Here is a 21,446-nt window from a genome sequence, read left to right on the forward strand (position 1 = left end):
ACCCCGTATATTTTTACAGAAAAGGCTTCGGTACAGTAGGCCAGAATCTGTTGGCTTTCTAATTTGGAGAATAATACCAAGCCCAGGAGATTAACTACACTCCCGAGGTCTATAATAAGCATAAAAGGCCTGGCTATTCACCACCACTGGCCTGAGGACTTAAGAGAACAGCAGATTCCACCGGGTGCTGTGTTTAAATTATGTAAAGGCTCCAGACCTCCCTTGTCTCACGTGCAAGGACAGAGAGTTAAATGAGATGCATTATAAGACTCCTCCAAAACTATTAAGTTTAAGCTACTCAAAAGACTTGGGAGTTTCAGCTGAAATCAGCAGCAAGAAGGGTTTATAAGAACACTCCTTTTTGTTTGTTTCCAGATTTTATTTAAAGTCTAGTAAGTTAACATAGGGTAATATTAGTTTCAGGTGTAGAATTTAGTGATTCATCACTTACGTATAACGCCAAGTGCTCATTACATCAAGTGCCCTCCTTAATGCTCATCCGCCATCTAGACCCTCCCCCACCCACCTCCCCTACAGCAACCCTCAGTTTGTTCTCTATCATTAAGAGTCTATTTTATGGTTTGCCTATTTCTTTTTTTTTTTTTCCTTAATAAGAACACTCCTTTTAACCAAGAAATATACACAAGTTTCATGGAAAGTAAATCTGGATACAACTAACAACAGAAAACTTGAGAGTTTTAATACCACTTCTGAGAGTTCCTTAAAGGCTTACACAGAACATAATAATGTTCACATGCATAGCTGGAACACTTGGTTTGTGGGTACCTGATGAATACACTCTAGTTAGCTGATTCTGCCAAAATGCTTTAAAGCCAGATGTGATGCTGAAATTCCATTTTTAAAATGAAATCTTAGTCATATGTATTATATAGACAGACAGATATGTAACATGCCCACATCTTATCTATCAACGTATATATAAAATGTTTCTATGAGTTTTATGCCTCAGGCATATCTTTGGTTCTTTAAAGGTACTTTCTACAAACTTCCCTTGAGAAAGTACCACTTTTAAAATACAGCTTAATTTTGCCTGCTAAATATAGATTCACTTTTTGCTATATACCGTTAATTAGTTTTTTGTTTTCCCAAAGAGAATCACCACAGATTCACGACCGAATGGGTGAAAGGACTGTATTCTGGCTTGTATTAAGGTTTGTTTACATGAGTGATGGCCTCTTTAAAGGTTTGCTTGCCACTGCATACTCCCAACATAAGAGCAGAGGCGTATGGCTTGATATATCACTAGTGTGATTGTCACTACTCTTGACTATGATGAAAACATACACATATACAAATAAAATTTCTGTCCTATCCATACAGATATATTTGTTAGAATCATAAACTAGTAATAGGCAAAAAAAATCTTGGGGGGGAGCATATGTACTAGCAGAAGTACAACACAGATAACAGAGTTCTGAAAGATGCTGCTTTAAAATTCAGTTTTTAAAAAATGAAGCAAAAAATCAAGAACTGGGACCCACTTACCAATCTGTTTTCATCAAATACTTCAAACAGAAGTCTGTGATTAGACGGGTTTACCTATAAAGGGGACAAAAATAGTATTTTAAAAAATGAGCAGAAATAACTCGAAGGATAAGAGACATAGAATGAAATGCTTTATAATGCACCTAGATCATCTGTGTCATCTAATTAAACTGCTACGCTTCTAGAAATCCTGTGTCTACTAAATCACATTTTCTATTACTGATTTCTGGATTATTCTATGCCTAATATTTAGGCATATTAGAAGAATAAGATGCTCTTGGCTGCAAAGAAAATTTTAAATAGTTTTTTTTTTTTTAAAGATTTATTTATTTGAGAGAGAGAGAATGAGGGAGAGCACATGAGAGGGGTTAGGGTCAGAGGGAGAAGCAGACTCCCTGCCGAGCAGGGAGCCCGATGTAGGACTCGATCCAGGGACTCCAGGATCATGACCTGAGCCGAAGGCAGTAGCTTAACCAACTGAGCCACCCAGGCGCCCTTAAATAGTTTTAGAGAGTTTCTGTATCTCCCCTACAAAAGGCATGGAGACCAAGGTGACATCTTCACCAAGGTCTGTGCCTGAGGAAATCTCTTAGGCCTATAATTATAATGAGGATAGCAGTGACAAAAATGAAGAGAATAGTAAAAGGAGCTAATGACTATTGTATACTTATTTTGGGGGCACTATCTCCTTATTAAATATCAAAAACACATGACCTCATCTAATCCTGACAGCAACCTATGGTGTATAACTGTCCTCCTAATTTTGCAAATGGGGAGCTGAGACTCTGAGGGTTAAGTAACCTGCCCAGGAGCCCATAAGTAATATGTGGGGCAACCAGGAGGCCCCAACCAGGTCTGACCTGCTTGTCTCAGAGCCCACGCTTTGAAATTAGAGAGAACAAAGAAATCAAAGATGTCCCAACTTCCAGCAACTGTGGGGTCAGAGCTCCTGGGGCTTTCAGTGTCTTTTTGCTTCTTTCTCTTAACCAAAACCTCACCAAAATGGCAGGAATCATCATTCAGGCTCAATTATCATTTATTAAGTACCAACCATATGGGATACCTGGTAGTTAAGCTTTCTGATTTACATCATTGCATGAAAACAACCCCATCAAGGGAGGACTTCTCTCTCCTTCATGAGAGAGAAGGAACTCACAGCTAGTGTCTGTCTTCAGGTGGAGTTCTAAGGTCACAAAGGTGGTAAGTGGTAGAGCCAGAGATGGGATTCAGGTCTACTGCTTCACCATGGAAAGTGAAACAAAATAAAGTTTGACAGTACAGCACGGAGCGATTCACGGGCTTCTGGCCCCTTGGCCTGCCCTCCGCTTAGTGACAAAGCAAGCAGATGGACGGGGATCTAGCTAGGATCTGTCTGGAAGCTCTGTGAAGGTTGTGCTGACCAATGCATCCACACAGGCCCTGGAAGGAGCGGCACACAGTAGGCACTCAATTGAGATTTGTGGAATGAAAAAAACAAAGCCCCCCCCCCTTTTTTTTAAAGCCAAGAAAAACAGAGTTTACAAACTGCTATAGCCAAGGTAAGTTGACAAAATCTTGGATGCACTAAAATTTACATAAATGTGGCCCAGGTGTTAAACTGAAAGCAGTCTAGGTCATTTGGAGTTTTACAAGTGGAAAGCTGTATTTGAGACTTAACTAAGGGCCAACAACATCTATCTGCCCCCATTAGCTTTTCAGTCCTTCACGGAGTAATTTAAATGCATCTGATAGAGGCTATACATAGGATCCACCAAGTATTAAAATATCAATACCATATTTTAGCTCTGAACATAACAGAAAACAGATAGTGTAGATAGTGACTGAAGTTAGGAGCACGTAAAATACAATTGTGTTTGAAAGGAAGAAATCAGGACCTAATGTAATGGGTCTAATGGTAGTATTGTTCTTTGGGAATCTGCACTAATCTGAAGATCTCATCTGGAGCATTTCTGGAAGTAAAGAAGTTTTTAATATCACAGCTATAGAGGCAAAGTATATTGATTTTGAAGAGGGGGGAAAAGAAAACTTTCCAACAGATGAGCAGTTTAGTATTTCCCAAGTTTTCGTACAAAAAAATACAGCAACCACCACAAAAACTCCTTGAATAGTAATTAATCTCCATTAATTCACACAATTGTCACTTCTACATATAGCTCTTCTAGGTGTTAAACATACAAGGCTGAGGAAATTTTACCCAATTCAGTGATATTTATAGTCCAGAAATAGTTTTATATTAACACTTGTACACACACACGTTTCAATTACAAAACTCTCCCTTCCTAACTAGAACATGACTGGTAAGTTTTAGGCTTCTTTTTAATCATGTTGCCTCTGTTGCTTTATTTTACCTCTAAAATCATTCATAACCCGTGTCTCATAGAAATAATTAAGCTATTGTTTTAATTATATTTTACCGTATTTTTAAAGAAAAATTTGAGTAGAAAAGCTAAAATATGGTACTTGGGTAACTTTTCTTTTTGCTTCTCTAAAACACCCCCAAAATGAAACAAGTCCAGATTTTGCTGCTACTAGGCAGTCTTTGAAACCTTAGGCCACATGAGGTGGCTACCCAGCCATTTCTCAAAAGAATTTCACATAAAAATTTAACAGCTTTTACTCAGTATGAATCTATTGTGCTATCAACCTAGTTATCAATAATAGTTATTATCAAAAAAATGAAAAACTTACTCTAAAATAAAATTCTTCATTCCACTTTGGGTTCAGCGTCTGGAAGAGAAATTATCTTGTAATATCTTTTACAGTCTTTGGAACATGAACAGTTACTAGTACAATGCAATCCACATATTTGCTTCAACATTTTTTTTGTGATTAAAAATAATAGCTAAGAGATACTCAAAATGGCAATAAAAAGCATTTTAGTCAATTATTTGAAACTATTCTACAAACCAAACTAGAGAGGAAGGGATGTATTTATGAAACAGATAATTCATAGATAAGAAACCATAAACTGCATGCTATCAACCAGAAGGAATAATGTCAGGGACCTACAAAGAGCCATCATCATGAAAAATATGAAGATATTCTTCAAGAAATTCACATTCATAGGCTTACTTCATCTAGAAGGAAATGAATTCATTTCTCTCGACCTGCCACAAATCTGTTTTGGAGAGTAAAGAAGCAGGTAGGGAAAGGCAAAAGTATTTGCTATTTACATAAATACTGAAATATGAAGAGTATTTTATAAAGAACGATAATGACGATCAGATTATAATTCATGAAAAAAAAAAAAACTGCCAGTTATAAATCCGAAGTGGATTTTTTCCCCAAAATAACCGGTGTTTAAAATCTTCACCTCCCTATCCTTCAATCCTTCTATCCATTCCTCTGTCCATCCACCCACCCATCTCCATACCAATCTAAATATCTATCTCACGAGGACATGGAACAGATACTTCTGTCCTCAGGACGGACAAAAGATGGGCTGCCAAGCATCCTCTGAAACTAAGATGAAACAGACACTGTGCAAGAATACATATATACACGTTAATGCATTTGGACATGCATAATACTCTTAAATAAATACACCCCTCAAAAATCCTATGTACAGACTGAAAAATCACCACCTCACCAAAGGCTACAGGTATTTAGGCTGAACCATATTTGCCTCTCTCAATCGAATTCCTTTAACATACTAGTCCACAAAGCAGCACAGATAGAACACAAATGCACCCCAAGAAACAACACACACAGAATTCCCACAACACTGAACTGGCATTTTAAAAAAATCAGCACTTTGCCCGCCCACAACTCAAGAGGGAACCCAATGTGAAAAGGATGGGGCTTCATACTTTTGCCTGTGAATGGAGCCGGGATACAATGAGTGAGAAGGAGAGGGAGAGAAGGGGGGGAGGAGGAGGGAGAGGTGCCAGGCGGGCAGCAGGAGGGGCAGGGCAGGACCGGGCCTGCCGGGGGCGGATGCAGTCCGGGACGCGGGCTGCCCAGAAAGGCACGGGGCGAGAGGCAAATGGCAGGAGGGGGTCGAGCGCACCGACGTGAGCCCGCGGCGCGCACGAAGGACCAGGCGGCCGGCCACGAGGGAGGAGGAGGACCGCAGCTCCGAAAGCAAACCGAGCGAGCGCGCGCAGCACAGAAATACTAACCGGGAGGCTGCGAGCGAGGCAGAGCAGGCGCGCTGGGCGGGAGAGGAGGGAGAGGGGGGAGGCGGCGGCCCGCCCCGGGCAGGAAAAGTCTTGTCGGTCCCCCCAGGCTCGGCTGGGGGGGTGGGGGTGGGGGTGGGGGCTGTGGTTCTCGGCTCCCTCCGCGTCCGGGCGCCCAGGTCTCCCCCCGGTCCGCCTGCGCTGCAGGGCGCCGGCCCTCCCAGGCGGGGCCCCCAGCTCGCTGCCGGCTGAAGCAGGGACAGCGCCTGCCGCCCGGAACAATGGCCTCCGTGCTTCGCCGGAGTCCTCCCCGCTAATCAAAACACGGGCTCTTGTTTGCAAAACAGATTTTTAATGCCACTCACAAAGCCAGGTGGAGGACGGGCTACGATGGCTGCTCCTTACATAGAATGACCCGGTCTAGGAGCTCAGGTGTCTGCACAATGGCAGGAGAGTTAGCATTTTTTTTTTTTTTTAAGATTTTATTTATTTATTTGAGGCAGAGAGAATGAGAGAGAGAGAGCACATGAGAGGGGGGAGGGTCAGAGGCAGAAGCAGGCTCCCTGCCGAGCAGGGAGCCCGATGCGGGACTCGATCCCGGGACTCCAGGATCATGACCTGAGCCGAAGGCAGTCGCCCAACCAACTGAGCCACCCAGGCGCCCGAGAGTTAGCATTTTTTAAAGCCATCCTATTCCCCAGGAAAAGCTTATCACACAGAGTATTGGACTATCTGCCCCCCAAAGGTGCCGGGAAAATAGTAGTAATTGATAAATAATACTGAAGCACAGATAAAAACAGTACTTTGGATAAAAAACCTACATCTTCAATAAATGCCCCAAATATGGAGTAAATACTTAGATTTACACACACACAAACGCATACACACATACAGGGAAACATGGTGATAGATGAATTAAAATATAATTATGAGAACATCTTTAATGAAATCATGTAATGAAGATTTAGAAAATAGATACACATAAATGTATAATTTCATTAATATTTTCACTTGTTCTCATGTAACTAAGCAAAATATTTCGCTTCCTTTGGTAATATTTGTCTCAAGTTAAACCATTCCTTTTGTGTCTACCAATTGCACAAACCACTCCATTCCATTAAATGTATTTTAAATTATTTTAAATGCCTTCATGAAAAACAACAAGCCAACAAGAACAAATCCTTGTCTTACTGTATTCTTTGCAGGGAAAAAGAACTGCTAATTTTAAGAATACTTATTTTAAGAATATTGCTTTTACAATCATTTAACTAAAAGCCAGAATGGATATCCTGGGTTAATACTGAAAAGCTTGCTCTATGTTAAATTTATAGATTTAATACCGGGAGATGTTTAAAATTAAAATACTGCCAAACTTAAAATATAAACTTCTACAGCGCCAAAGTACTTAATTTAATTGGATTAAATTATGACTTACATGAAGTTTAATTAAGGATGGACACCTACCTTTTTAATTGTTTTTGTCTGCACCAAAGCGAGTTCTCTATTCTCATCCGCTACGTACAGTGAAAGTTTCACATACGGATCACTGTAAGAAAAGATTTCAGATTTAATGAGATTGTACTTTTCATTTAAAAAATACAAAAAGAAAGACAAAAACCTAAATGAAAATGCAAATATCAGTTAATGCCCCAGTTTATGTAAATTCCACAAACTAAGCAGTAACATTTTCAACATGCCTACTAAGGAAATATACAAGAAGTTTCCATCAACCAGAGTCAATGATACTTACTTAAAAGCAAAAATCTCTCTCAAATAAATCTTGGGGGTGGGGGGGAGACCAGAGTGGCTCAGTCAGTTGAGCATCCAACTCTTCATTTTGGCTGAGGTCATGATCTTGGGGTCTTGGGACCAAGCTCCATCAGGCTCCCTTCTAGGTGGGGAGTCTGCTTGTCTCCCTCTCCCTTGCCCCTCCCCCTGCTCACCCGTACTCTCTAATAAATCTCTAAAAAAAATAAAAGCAAAAATATCATGAAACATACACTAACTTTATTTTATTTTTTAGTGGGGAGGGGCAGAGGGAGAGGGAGAGGGAGAGAGAGAGAATCTCAAGCAGGTTCCATGCCCAGCACAGAGCCCAACAGGGGGCTTTCTCATAACCTGAGTTCACGACCTGAGCCGAAATCAAGAGTCGGACACTCAACTGAGCTACCCAGGTGCCCCTACACTAACTTTAAAAATAACTAATTCAAAAGAACTAATCTGCCATATTTCTTTTCCTAAACACAGATTCTGAAAAGATTAGGCATACAAAATTTTTATCAGACTAGCAAAATCTAGCCAAAAAATTTAGTTTGTATCTTATTTATATTCTGATTTCCACTATATAGGTAAAAATGATTGTTCCTTTAATGAAGGTAAAACAGGCATTGTTTATCTAAACCAACACTTACCACTTTACAGATTAAAACAAAAAATCAAAACCCAAAGAACTAAAGTGCAGGAAATCAAGAGAGATTTGCACAGTGTTACAGATTTCAGTAAAGGCTAGATTAACTGAACACTTTTAGCAAGAAATATATTAAAAGGACTACTCACTGCAGACTTTCTACTAATCTAATTAAGTCAACTCACATATTCTAGTCTTACTAAGCCTGGGATACCTCAAGTCTAGTCAAACTATCACTCTTTAAGGGTTTAAAATCCAGGTTCTTCTGTTTCACACTGGAAATCCTGAAAATCATAGACAGGGCTCTCATGTATTCAACTCCCAAATTTTCACTCATCTAATTACCTATAACTGATGATTTATTTCTATCCAATTTGAAAATTATCCTTTAGTGGCTATGCCATGACTTATTAACCCTTATTCTGCAACTTTAGGGTATTTCCAAAGATTACAAAGAGCACTGTAAAATGCTTTAGATTGATTTTTATTTAATACCTTAATAAATATGCCATGAATCCTTTGGAGAAAGGTGTGATGAAAGTAAAAGTCTGGTAGTAACAGGACTCAATATCCAAAATAGAAATTAAAAGTCAGTGAAAAATATTGTATATATAGTATTTATTACCCATAAAATGCACCTTAATGGAAGCTACATCTTCAAAAAAAAAAAAAAGAAAGAAAGAAGAAAAGAAAGAAAAGAAAAACCAGCAACAGAATTGGTTATATTCTATTATCAGTAAATATTTTTAACATTCTGGTTTAAAGAAGGTAGTCAATTCTTTGCCTCTTATCCATAAACTATCGATATTATTTGATTAAAGAACATCAAAAAACCAATGTACCTATTTCTCCTTATCTGGACACTCTCAGACTCATAATAAAGATGAATCAAGAGCTAGAACCTAATCTAGGCTTAAAGACCCCCAAGAACACCTTCCTAATTAGAACCATGGTCTGGGTGATGAATCAGAAGTCAATTTCTAAGGTTAGAAGCTCTCAGACTTTAGCGTATCAGAACTACTCGGGAAAGGGGGTAGTTGAAACACAGATGGTTGGACCCCAAACCCAAAGGACCCCCCCAAAGATCCAGTAAATCTGGGGTGGGACCCTAGAATTTGTATTTCTAATAAAGTCCTGGTGATGCTGATGCTCTTGATCCAGGGACCACACACTCAGAACCACTGTTCCAGGTAGTATTTGAAAAGAGTATTTTTTTAGCTATAGAAACTAATTTTCTATTTCCAGCCACCAAGCTATTGCTAAAAAAAAAGCTCAAGGTCTGATATCTGTTATCTCAAAAACAGGCTCTGAGCATGCGACAGAGATGTGCGTGCATGCACACACACACACACACACAATCTTGTATTCTAGAGAACACCATAAACTCTGCCATCTCTTGTTTTCATGGCCCTCGGCTATCATGGCTACTGCCTATTACATAACTGCAATAAAGACTAAAGCATTTGCTTTAATAGAATACACACATCCTTCTACTAACTGTTTATTTGCTTCGCTTTGAATCCCCTGAATAGTTCACAGTAAGTGACATGTGCAGCTGGGAACTGAGAGTGGGGTCTCCGAGTGGGACAAGGTCTCCCAGCTGACAGGAAGGCATGTCTGAGGACGTCATGAGTGCTCATCCAGGTCGAGGTAGGTACTAGGGTGTCGGCATGAAAGATCAACCAGGAAACTCCCTGGAAGAGAGCGCAGCATGGAGAGAGATCCGAAAGTGTGCGAACTGATAAAAGGATGGGAAGATGTCAGTACAAGGGGAGGGAGTGTAGGACACAGGACGAGCTGGCTGGTGACAAGACAATGAGTTCAAGGGTGGTGGGCGGTGGGGAGGGAGGGGCAGGACAGTCACCCCGACTGGTTCCAGGTTCTTCCTCCCTTTCTGATGGAACAGCAGTACCATTCACATCAACGAGTATTTGCTGAGCACCAACTACATTCCAAGGACTCTGCTAGGAGCAAATACAAGAGCCAGTGAGCTGGGGAAAGGAGTGAGCAACAACGAAAAATGATTAAAACAACAAAGGCCATTAATGGGCATTTATGAATGGCCCCCACTTGGCTCAGCGGAGTGAGGAGGATGACACTTTCCCATTTCGGCAAGGTGAATGCTAGAGCGTGACGCGGAGATACGGGACAGGGCGCTGAGCATCAGAAAGTGAGCAGGAAGATGCCAGAGCAGCCGGAGCAATAATCAGTACTAATAACCAATACTACCCCAACTGTGGGCACCACAAGCCCAGCACCCAACCGCCATTAAGCACCCGGTCTGTGCCAGCACACGGGGGAGATACACGCAGTATCTCACTGGATCCCCAGTGCAAGCTTCTGAAGTCGGGACATCTTTTTCAGATGAGAAAGTGAGAGAACTCAAGCCGCCTGCCCAAGGTGAAACAGTAAGCAGGGGAGCTGGGAGGGGGTGCAGGCTGCTCACTCCAGAACCCAGCTCTCCAAGAGCACGCTACAGTCTTGCCACCGCATGCTACCAGCTGACCACCAACAGAGCTGGCTGGAAGGAACATCTAAGGGCAGGAGTTCCTAACATCCTGCCAAGCTGGAAAACATTTTGTACCGAGACTGCTGTTATGACCTAATTTTTATCTTTGCTGCTGTAGTGTCTGGAGGACGATCAAGACGCCTGGGCTGAATGTCTACCTTTGGGGAAGGCCACACTTCGAGATCTTCTCAACACCCCCAAATAACTAGCTGTATACCTCGGACAAGTCACTTTAACACACTGAATCTCAATTTTTGTTATATCTCCAAAATAAAGGGATTAGACTCAATCAGTGGTTTTCAAATTGCACACTCTACAGAGCCTTACTTCTGCATTAACTATCTTGGGGAAACTGCAGGCTACCATTTACCCCTTCGGCTGTTTTATATATTGAGCTTCCATGTTAGAATTTGGGGGGAGGGGGCAGGGTTCTGTAATATAAAAAAAAAAGTTTAAGGGGCACCTGGATGGCTCAGCTGGTTAAGCGTCTGACTCTTGGTTTTTGGCTCAGGTCATGACCTCAGGGTTGTGGGACTGAGCCCCGAGTCGGGCTCTGCACTCAGTAGCGAGTCTGCTTGAGATTTTCTCTCCTCCTGCCCTTTACCCCCCCCTACCAGTTCGCATGCTGTCTAAAATAAATGTAAAAGTCCTTAAAAATAAATACAAGTTTTAAAGCTATTGAACTCCATGATCCCTTTTAGTTAGCATATTCTGAATCTCAGAACAATCCAAACTCACTTCTCATCACTCATTTTAACTACAGCCTAGTCCATCCTAAGTAAACACAGCTTGACTACCTAAAGATACAGGAGGAAGAGCGAATAAAGCCCTTATCTCTATTAACAGGTTTTCTCTGTCAGAGGATAAAGGGTAAAAAGCCCACAGTTTTGGGTATGTGAAATCACTCTTGATCACCATTGGGCTGAAATTTTCCTGTACAAGTTACCAGCTTCTAACCAACCTACCTGCTGGGAAAAACATACGACCTAAACAACAAGCCCAACAAAAGAGGCATGTGTACACGTATACTTGTGCATGTGAGTCTAGGGCAAGGAAACCAAGGCTCTCCGGGGTTACACCACCACCCAAGCATTTAGAAGCTGGTGGTGAGGTTTCCTGTCCCGGGATGGCCTTCATTTCTGAATATGATGTTCTGCAGCAGTGGAGAAAGGAAGAAAGAATTCAGTTTCCAGAGTCTTTTTCACCCCTGATTCCAGTAAAGACAACAGTTGTGGCAGAACCTTCTGCCCTCTGAAGTTCTACCTCTCAGACCTTCAACACATCCCGTACCTTTCCCGTACTCAGTCCTGAGGTTAATGCTTAGTTAAGACATACCTCCCCACTCCTAGGCCACTAGGAAGATTAGGAAAGACACAGAAGCAGCTCCTCAGAAGGTTCCAGTATGGGGAGTAAATACAGGGTGTGGGAACAGGTGTAGAGAGTTCTGGTTTTCATGTTACTCCTTATACGTGGTTGGAAGATTTGGTTGTTGTTGGTAACCATGAATACATAATACTTTTATAAATAACAAAACAGAATAGGTGGGGCACGGAGGAAAATAGGCCAGAAGACCATCCCTCCCCCTCCTCTCATGATGCTTCTCCATCTGATGCCGTTGACCATTTCCATTAGGGTCTCTAATCTCCATTTTACCAACTCTCTGATCTTCAGACAGTCATTTAACCGCTCTTACCTTCAGATTGTTCATGAATGAAATGGGAACAGTTTTTAACGCAGAGGGTTACTGTGAGGATCAGATAAAATTGTGTGGTAAGGGCGCCTGGGTGGCTCAGTCAGTTACGCGTCTGCCTTTGGCTCAGGTCGTGATCTCAGGGTCCTGGGATCAAGCCCCGCGTCGGGCTCCCTGCTCAGCGGGGAGCCTGCTTCTCCCTCTCCCTCTGCCTGCCACTCTGCCTACTTGTGCTGTCAAATAAATAAAATCTTTAAAAAAAAAATAAAAGTAAAATTGTGTATTAACATCAGTACCCACTCAGCACCAGACACAGTACAAGTGCCTTACAAATGACAGCCACTGTAATCGTGATTCTGTTCTTCCCTCTTGGAAGACTTTTGAGGTTCTCTGTTACTCCTCCTGCCCCCCGCTTCTGCTGTGATTGCTGATGTGATGTGCCCCCGATTACCTCCTAGTGAAACTGGGGACCGGCCCACCAAAGCACACCGAGCTGCATGCTTCCTCCTTATTCGCACCTCGTGGCAGCCCCCTGGGGATCTGGGTGGTGGCAAACTGCTCATCGTATTTACAGCAGAGCCCAGAATTCACTCCTGGCAACTAGTTCCGGTCCTATTGGCTGGTGTGTAGGACTCAGGGCCAGCATGAACATTACTCTCTAAGCAGCTCAATTCTTTGTGGATTAGAAGAGAAATTCTATTTCACAGCCCAACCTTCTGCCTTCTCTGCACAGTAAAGCGCTTTAGGCACCACTTTCTTTTCAGCCTTAGAAAGAGACAATAAATTGATAGTAGGATTTAAGCATCCTATTCACTGTTGCCTACTCTATTCCAGGCAAGGAGGCAATAAGACACTGTCTCTACCCCATCTGAATGGGGCACAGAGAAGCGAAGTGATAATTCAGACAGGGTGTGCTGAGTACCCAGGAATACAGCACTCCACAGCGGTGGTTCCTGACCTCATGCTCAACCAGGGTTACCTGTAATCGGGTGCCTGTCCCCACCCCAGGCCTGCCAGATCAGAATCTCCAGGGCTGGGACCTGGGATTCGGCATTTGTCAAATGTCCCACCTGAGTTCCATGCACTGGTCAACCTGGGCACCCCTCCCAGAAAGGAATCTGTGAGGCCAAGAAGGGAGGACCAAGAGCCATGTGAGATTTCTCCAAAGGGGACAACATAAGCAAAGGTCCTGTGGCAGGCTGGAGCCAGGGTGTTTGGCACAGCTGCAGTCTGGAGGGCTTGGGCAGAAGAGGGAGCCCTGGCTCAAACCACAGGGGGCCTTGTATGCAACTGAAGAGCCGGCCATCGCCACTGGGGCGTCAATCCTGGCTCCCCTCATTTGTAGCTCTATGACTGTGGAAAACTCCTATAGGCCTCCTTGTGCCTCAGTTTTACCATTCATGTTAATGGGGAGACTAGCAGTACTTCCTGTTGTAAGGAGGCTGTTAGGAGGACGGAGATAACAATAGTGCCTGGTATACAGGAAGCACTCAATAAATGTTAGCGGCCTCTGCCGTGACATCACTATGATCATGGGGTTGTTGAAAGGGAAGAGTCTTTGACCAGACTCAATACAAGAAGATGAAACAGCAGGTGGAGGGACCAGCTGGAAGGTTTCTGCACCAAGGACTGAGGGTCTAAACACAGAGGCAGTAAAGACCAAAAACAAAGGACTGGAGCAGCCCGAAGATGTATGGCAAACATCTGGTATCTAACTGAAGGTGGTGAGGTCAGGAGAGGAGTGTGCGCCAACTTCCAACCTTCTGGCCTGGATGACCGTGTGCAGGCTCACGCTACAGAACCGGACTGGGGCTCTGAGCCCTTACTGGGCCAGCAACATCACCCATGGAGGAGTGGGATGCACCCACTGACAAGGCAGCTCTACCATCTGGGCAGAAGCCACTGAATTCCAAGCCACCAGCTACAGCCTTGTCTTTATAACCAAAGTCCTTTTACACAGCTCTTGAAGTTTTAGGCCATCACATGAGAGGCTGTGGAATCTTCTGCGTCCTGCCCATGAATGTATCTAAGTCTGCAAGGGCAATAGAAAAGGCTATGGTCCAGAGGATCCTAATGACTGTTATTTACATTAGAAGTCTGAAAGTTAGAATTGGCCTCCAAAACTATATGTCTCAATCGGGCAAACCACAAAATGCATCCTGAAGGCTCTGGGGTTCCTTTGCACTTTTCACGGAGTATGTACAGTTCAGAAGAGAAAACGACCTGGGAGACTCAGGCTGTTCACTCACAAACAAGACCCTTCATCTGTGCACAGATGATGACTTTTGAGGGAAGAAACAGAAAGGTGTCATCACTGTATCTTGCACAAAGGAAGCCCCAGAAACTGCAGGAAATCAGTGGCTAGAAGACAGATCCCATTAACTGGAAGCTGCTCTGTCATGAGAAGTCACCAGGAAACCTTAGTCACAAGCCCACCCTGATCTTGCAAAACTGCTGAGCAAAGAGCATTGCAATTGTTGTCCTGTTCATTCTCAGCATGGAGCCCAATGCTGAAAAATTCCGCTTCCCCTCTCTCTGGGCCTCTGTTCCAGTTTTCTCGAAGAGACAAGAATTCAGAGATGGGTCTCGTTCCACCTTCATCACCAGTGAACAGAAACAGGGCAGACAATGGCCATTTCTCAGGGAGAGATGGACATAAGACCTTCTGAGCTTGCCCACTGCTCAACCTCCAGGACCATCAGGCTGAGGCAACATTAACAGAGTGATGCTTGATCCTCTCCATCTGACTGGCTCAAACGGTCTATGACCAACAAGAATGTGTAAAGGCGAATCCTTTTGCACAGATTATTTACTTACTTTGGTCAGACTAAACAGTCTTTGCTGAGATCCCTGTATTTTAGAGGAGGCCAGAGGACAGGGAGTTGACTCCACTGGGCAGAGCATTCAAGATGGGTTACGATCAGGCTGCGGCCAGGCTGCAATGACACTGCCCTGTCCCCCAGCTATAAGTGTCCTTCCAAGATATTTGGAGATCAGAGGAACAATGAGAAAGGTCTTCATTTTCCAACCATTTTTTCCTCCTAAGGGAAACACCACAACCATAGCCTGAAAGCAGCAGTAATTCTTTCCTTAACACGAGGTTGCTCAATATGCCACTGGGACAGGCTGTAAAAGGGCTGTGTCTTTTTTCCTTATTAGCCAAGAACAGTGGGCTAGTGTGGTATATTATTACTTCATGCTGTAGATCAAATTTGTTTTGACTCCCTGAGGTATCTGATGCACAGAGACTTAGCCGACCCAGAAAAAATCTCATTGGAAATCCTATTTGTTCAAGGTTTTCCTCATTCTTTTCTATGGCTATTATAGCCAGTGTTGCATGAATTACTGACATCTGTAACAAATAGCACAAAATAAGGAAAAATATTACCTAGAAAGCGTGAGAGACTAAAACACATGAATTCAGCAATATTGTTGAAACTGAAGTTTTTAGTCTAACAAATTGTCAAAGATGCAAAAGAGGTAACACTTTCTGAAGAGGCAGACGTCTGAATACTACTGGAAAGAAATTACTCCAAGTTTTCTGGAAAGCAACATGGCAGCAGGTATCCAGTATAGAGTTGATGCCTTTAATTAAGCAAATCTATTTCTAAGCATTAATCCCAAAGAAATAATCAGACATGCAAGCAAATATTTACCTACAAAAGATACTCATTACAGCACTGTATATAAAAAGAAATTAGAAGCAACCTTTTAGTCCAACAGAGAAATGACTGAATAAATTATGGTATCACGTGCTAGAATATTAAAACCATGAAAATGTTTTCAAATAATATTTGCAAATGGGAGAAAATAATCATGGTATAACATTAAGGAATAAGCAGGATCTAAAAATTCTACGTACATATGGAAGTTAATTGAGAAAAACAGAGATAAAGTTAATAGTTGTTCTCTCTAGGTAAGTTTATGAATTATGTTTATTTTCTTTCCTGAATTTTTTTTTTCTAAATTTTCTACCTGAGCAAGTACTATTTTTTTTTTAAAAAAGATTTCATTTATTTGAGAGAGAAAGAGCGAGCGAGCACGTGCGCACGGGCAGGGGGAGGGTCAGAGGGAGAGGGAGAAGCAGATTCCTGGCTGAGCGGGGAGAGCCCAACTTGGGGCTCCATCCCAGGACCCTGAACTGAAAGTCAGTTGCTTAACTGACTGAGCCACCCGGTAAGTACTATTTTTATAACTGCAAAAAAGTCATGAAAATACCAATAATAGTTACACATATGTTTCAACCATAATAAACTCTTCAACAAGGCACTGAAACCTACAATTTCATGGCTAATCTACATTATGGTAACAAATACAAAAGGGCTTCAAAATTTTTTTCTTACCCCGAAAACTGCCTTAAATGGATGAGTACTGAAGATTTTTGAAAGAATATGCATATACATTCCAGCCCTTGAGACTTAATGCAAGGCATGAAATATGCTTTGAAATACATCACTCGCCTCCAATAGTAGCAATGAGTTACTCGATACCATCTTTCAACAAATACAAGACAGCCCTGGGTCAGTTTAGACTAATGAATTCTTATGTTGGTTCCAGGTAGGTTAAGTGAGGCATTAAAATTTTACAGCTTAGGCGTATTCCGTGAAACTGCTAAAAAAAAAAAAAAAAAAAAATCTACTTTTCGATACTTCAGTTATGATTTTGTTGTTGGGAGCAACTAGTGGCTTACCCCTATCCTAAAACCTTCCTTGTCACCTAAGCCTTGAGAGTCTTGTCACCAAGACTCTCTCCTGGTCCCCTGCCATCTACAACCAGTCCCCTGGGGAGGTCCCAAACTTGGGTCATGGAGAACCCTGGGAGCCTGGCAGGGGAGGGGGGAGTACCTGCATGCCCATCTGTCTGTCTCTAACACACATATACATAGTTTTCTTTCTATCTAGGTAGACATGCAACAGCCCCTGAAAATATTTAAGCTAGAGTTCAAAAAAAAACTTTGTTTAAAACCAATGTTTTCTTTTGTTTTAATAGTATAACTATCGTTCATTTCCTATTGTCTATAGAAAACTGTTTCACCTATAAATAACTGAAATGTTCAGACAGTTGCCAAAGGAAGCGATAGTTACAACTTGCCCTTATCTCCAGCATATTTTTTTTTTAAAGATTTTATTTATTTATTTATTTGACACAGAGAGAGACACACACACAGCGAGAGGGGGAACACAAGCAGGGGGAGTGGGAGGGGGAGAAGCAGGCTTCCCGCTGATCAGGGAGCCGGATGTGGGGCTCCATCCCAGGACCCTGGGATCATGACCTGAGCCAAAGGCAGGCGCTTAACCAAATGAGCCACGCAGGCGCCCCTCTCCAGCATATTCTCTAGGTCTTTTCCCCATACTACCACAGGTTAAGAAAACTACCAAAGGTTAAGAAAACACTTCTTTCTAGTAATGCTTTAACAGAGCAGAGAGCAACTCACAAAGCCACAGGAGAAGGGGAAAACAAAAACAGCTCCCTTTTCAGAGACTAACAATTGATTTAATTCCTCAAATAGTCACCGAGTATCCACCCGATGCCAAGGACTGTGGCGGGCACCCATGGGGGAGGTCAAAGAAGTGGGTGGCAGGGGACAGATGAGCAGGGGCCCTCAAAGAGGCTGTCTACCCCTCCCCTCCAGAGAAACCAAAGTCAGACAAAGGTACGTAATGCAGGTGTGTTGCCTTTATGGAGTTGGCTGTGTATATTAAGAACTCAAAGAAGCTCGTCAATTTTTATGATTATTCTAAGACGATCTGAAGTGCAGGGAATACCTCATATGAACAGAAATGGTAACTTCCAGTAACACCGATCAAGCACTACCTGGGTGAACAGCATTGTACTTGGGGCCTTATGTATACATCATCTCTAACCCCTCAAACAGTTCTGGCAAGGAAGATGTTAGTATCCCCATTTCATGAATAAGGGAAAGATGTCCTAATATATGTGTACACATGAAATGCTACGTAGCCATTAAAATGGCATTAATGAACTTGATTTAGTTGCCTTTAAAGAGAGAAAGTTTTAAAAAAAAACACATATTACAACTATAAAAACAAATAAAAAAAACTACTGCATTATAAATATACCAAACTATAAAATAATGTTTATTACTGCATTAATGAGACCATGAATAATTTTTTTCTTCCTCTCATTTCTCCATATATTCCAAGTAAGAGAGATGTGTTACTGTTTAGCTGGGATGCTGAGACTGGAGGGTGACAGAGCTAGTGGGCTCCCCCTGCCCCCGCCTCCCGCTCTGGAAATGATCCCCAATGGCAGCAACTAGAAAATCCAAGTTAAAAATATCGTATGTGTGCCTATTAAGTAGGTGGGGGGAAAGGCATTTATAACTTGAACACAAATCTCTGATTTAACAGCCAGAGGGGAAGTAAGAGGGTAAAGAGGTCTCAAAGAGCCTTGAAAGAAAGGTACACAACACAGTAAGTGGAGTGGAAGGGAGTATCTTAATTTCCACAGTATCTACGTTCAATGTCCTGTTGGTGAGATAGGCTTCATTAACATCATTCTAACAGCATCTCCCTGCGGGGCCGTGGCAATGAGGTAATGTTTAATTACCAGGCCACAGCACCTCCTTTCTTATCCCTTTAGGAGGTTCTAAGAATCCATTCTGCCAAAGGCCTCAAGTGCTGTCCCCCATGCACATTCGAGGGAGGGAGCAATTCAAATCTGCGTGCTTGTGAGAGAAGTACCCATGTTCCAAACTGCTGAGGCAAAGACTCTGCACAAGAGTCTCTCTTCCGAAAAGGCCATTCACGAATGTGGGGGTCCCAAGCACACACTCACAAACCACATACACACATACGGGAAGGATGCCACAGGCTCACAGTGTCTGGGAAGTTTAGGGGGTTTACTGCCTTAATATAAGTGAACTCCCCCAAATAATCCATCGATCAAAAGACGTACACTTCTCAGATTAGATATGGAACAACAAAGTTAAAATGACTTTGACTGTATGGTGGTATTCTCTCTCAATATGCAGTAACATCATGGAAATCTTCAGCCAAACAAGATCATTAGATCAAACACAACTGCATATATCACTAATTTCAAACTGTCATAAAGGTTCAGAGGTACTTTTAATCCTTTTCTTCAACCTTTATTGACAAGTCACATTTGTTACCTCCCCAGGACCAGCTCCACGTAAAGCAGTAGACAATAACCCAAATCCATAAGGCCCTAATCTTAAGGATCCTACCTAACTATAAGCATAGGAGTATGGCACATACTCATGCCAAAAACATGTAACTCATGTTCGCTTCATCAAAATACTCCTTAGATGATGTGGCTGAACATAAATCTATGAAATGAATCATCTCCCCATTACCTCCCACCACAATCCCAGACATGGTTCCATGAACAAAAATTCTACCTGGAAAACACATTTTTTTAATGTGCACACATTTGAAAAAAAAAAATGCACATGCCCAAACATGCACATGCGCACACACACACGCACACACAAAGCCTTACTACTGTTAAGAGAGCATTTGGTCTTTGTCAATAAATTATGTATTTAATTCATTAAAAAAAGGTCCCAGAACAATGTCCATGGGCAGCAAATCCCTATGACAACATAGCCTCAGTATAAAAATGCATACTTTCAAATTTACCACACAATTAAATTCCATGTCATCAGTCTTCACTGATCTTATTTAAGCAGCTATCCTACTTATTTAACTGAATAATTAGCATAACCCAGAAGCCATACATTTTCAAAGACCAATTTATCTCTAACATGCTTGTACATTCACTGAGGGGATGTGTTATCCACTCTAAATGTTTATGTACATTGGTTTGCACAAAGAGTTATAAGCTTCCAGAACTCCAAAGAAGTAAAACAGACAGGAATTCCAAGAAGTAGTTCAGGCAGAAACTCTCTGGGAGGAGTAAGCATGTTAATAATAGATGCATACAAGGCTATCAAGAAAGCCTGCAAATACGATCAGCTCTCCCACTTAACATGTGAGAGGAGAGCCACATCCTCCTTCCAGAACTTTCCTTCCACCGCCCGCCCCCACCGGACAGAATCCTGAGCTGGCTGAACACAGGTTTCAATCTTACAAGTCCTATAGATCCTAAATGATCGTGGGACCTAAACGCTAAATCATCCCCAAAGAAGTTCTTTTGAAAACCATACAGTCCAACTCTGTTAAATATTTAAGCAATATTTTATAGTGTAGCAGAAATAGAAATTTGCTCAATCTATTTAACTATCCAAAGAAGGCAACATACGTGGGGCACAGGCAAATAGTCATGTAAGAAATCTTGTGTCACAGAGGATACTGCTCCTGTGAAAAATTAGGAAGTTGGTGAGATTTATCATGGAAGCTTTCGAGTATTTCCCATCTGTGGCCCGCATCCTGTCACAAGATGGCTCCCCCTGCAGAGTCTACTCCAGGTACCTATTGAGGACTTCGATCTCGCTCTCACTCGGCAGTACCTACACTCTGATGGTGTCTGCCCACAGTAAAGATAAACTAGAACACATGCCCTGTCTGTTGTATGAGCACTGAGCAGGGGGCTCAAAGGCAGACAGGTCCATTCTCTAGCCCATGGCATCACAATGGCTGTGACCTTGGGATTAGGAATTCCTAGAGGTTCTCAAACTGTGGTGGGCATCAGAATCACCTGGAAGGCTGACAAAAACACAGGCTGCTGGGTTCCAATCCCTGAGTTTCCAATTCTGGTCTGAGGTAGAACACGGTAGTCTGCATTTCTAACAATTTGCTTGTCTGCCCCCCGCCTTTGGGGAGCAATGAGACTCTACTTTTCCCTCTTTTTTTCTCCAGGATCCAACACAATGGGTTCATTCAACTCAGACATCTGCCTCCACTATCCGATCACCCCCGAGAGGATGGGAGGAGGGTACAACCTCACCTCCACTGGACGCCAAGGTCTTTGATGCTTGACAATGCCCTTGTTTACTGGGGTTGTAGGAAGGGCAACCTACAAGGCCTACCTGTAATTTTAATTAACCAGTCAGTACCGCTTTTTGTTTATTTCAATGGAGGGGAAAGGAGAGATAGAGCAGAGGCAAGTCAGTTCTTGTCTATTTAAAAACACACCCTTGTCTACAGAGAGAACGGTTACAAGTACCCTGTAATAACACGAGCCTGTCAGGAATTCAGTTCTAAAGGAAATAAGGGGAAAAGATCTGAGATGTGATACTTCAGTCGGCCAATCTTACAGTCAGGTGGGACA

The 21,446-nt window shown here is 42.4% G+C and overlaps 1 protein-coding gene across 5 annotated transcripts in view; it reads right to left on the reverse strand.

Annotated features, from left to right (window-relative positions):
* NEDD4L (NEDD4 like E3 ubiquitin protein ligase) overlaps nucleotides 1-21,446 on the reverse strand; it is a 335,626-nt gene that overhangs the window by 139,988 nt on the left and 174,192 nt on the right. For 4 of the 5 annotated variants that reach the window (XM_064578837.1, XM_064578835.1, XM_045886634.3 and 1 more), the window contains 3 exons: nucleotides 7,089-7,170; nucleotides 4,195-4,233; nucleotides 1,507-1,560 (listed from right to left, as the gene is read on the reverse strand). In XM_064578837.1, the coding sequence (XP_064434907.1) occupies nucleotides 1,507-1,560; nucleotides 4,195-4,233; nucleotides 7,089-7,170 (175 nt within the window). Of the gene's footprint in view, nucleotides 1-1,506; nucleotides 1,561-4,194; nucleotides 4,234-5,627; nucleotides 5,713-7,088; nucleotides 7,171-21,446 lie in introns of those variants that run through there. The other variant, XM_064578838.1, reaches the window with a different exon arrangement.

Source organism: Mirounga angustirostris, unplaced genomic scaffold (genome assembly GCF_029215605.1).
Source record: "Mirounga angustirostris isolate CCGP_5_RB_7025 unplaced genomic scaffold, mMirAng1.0.hap1 SCAF_14, whole genome shotgun sequence".
Taxonomy (NCBI): domain Eukaryota; kingdom Metazoa; phylum Chordata; class Mammalia; order Carnivora; family Phocidae; genus Mirounga; species Mirounga angustirostris.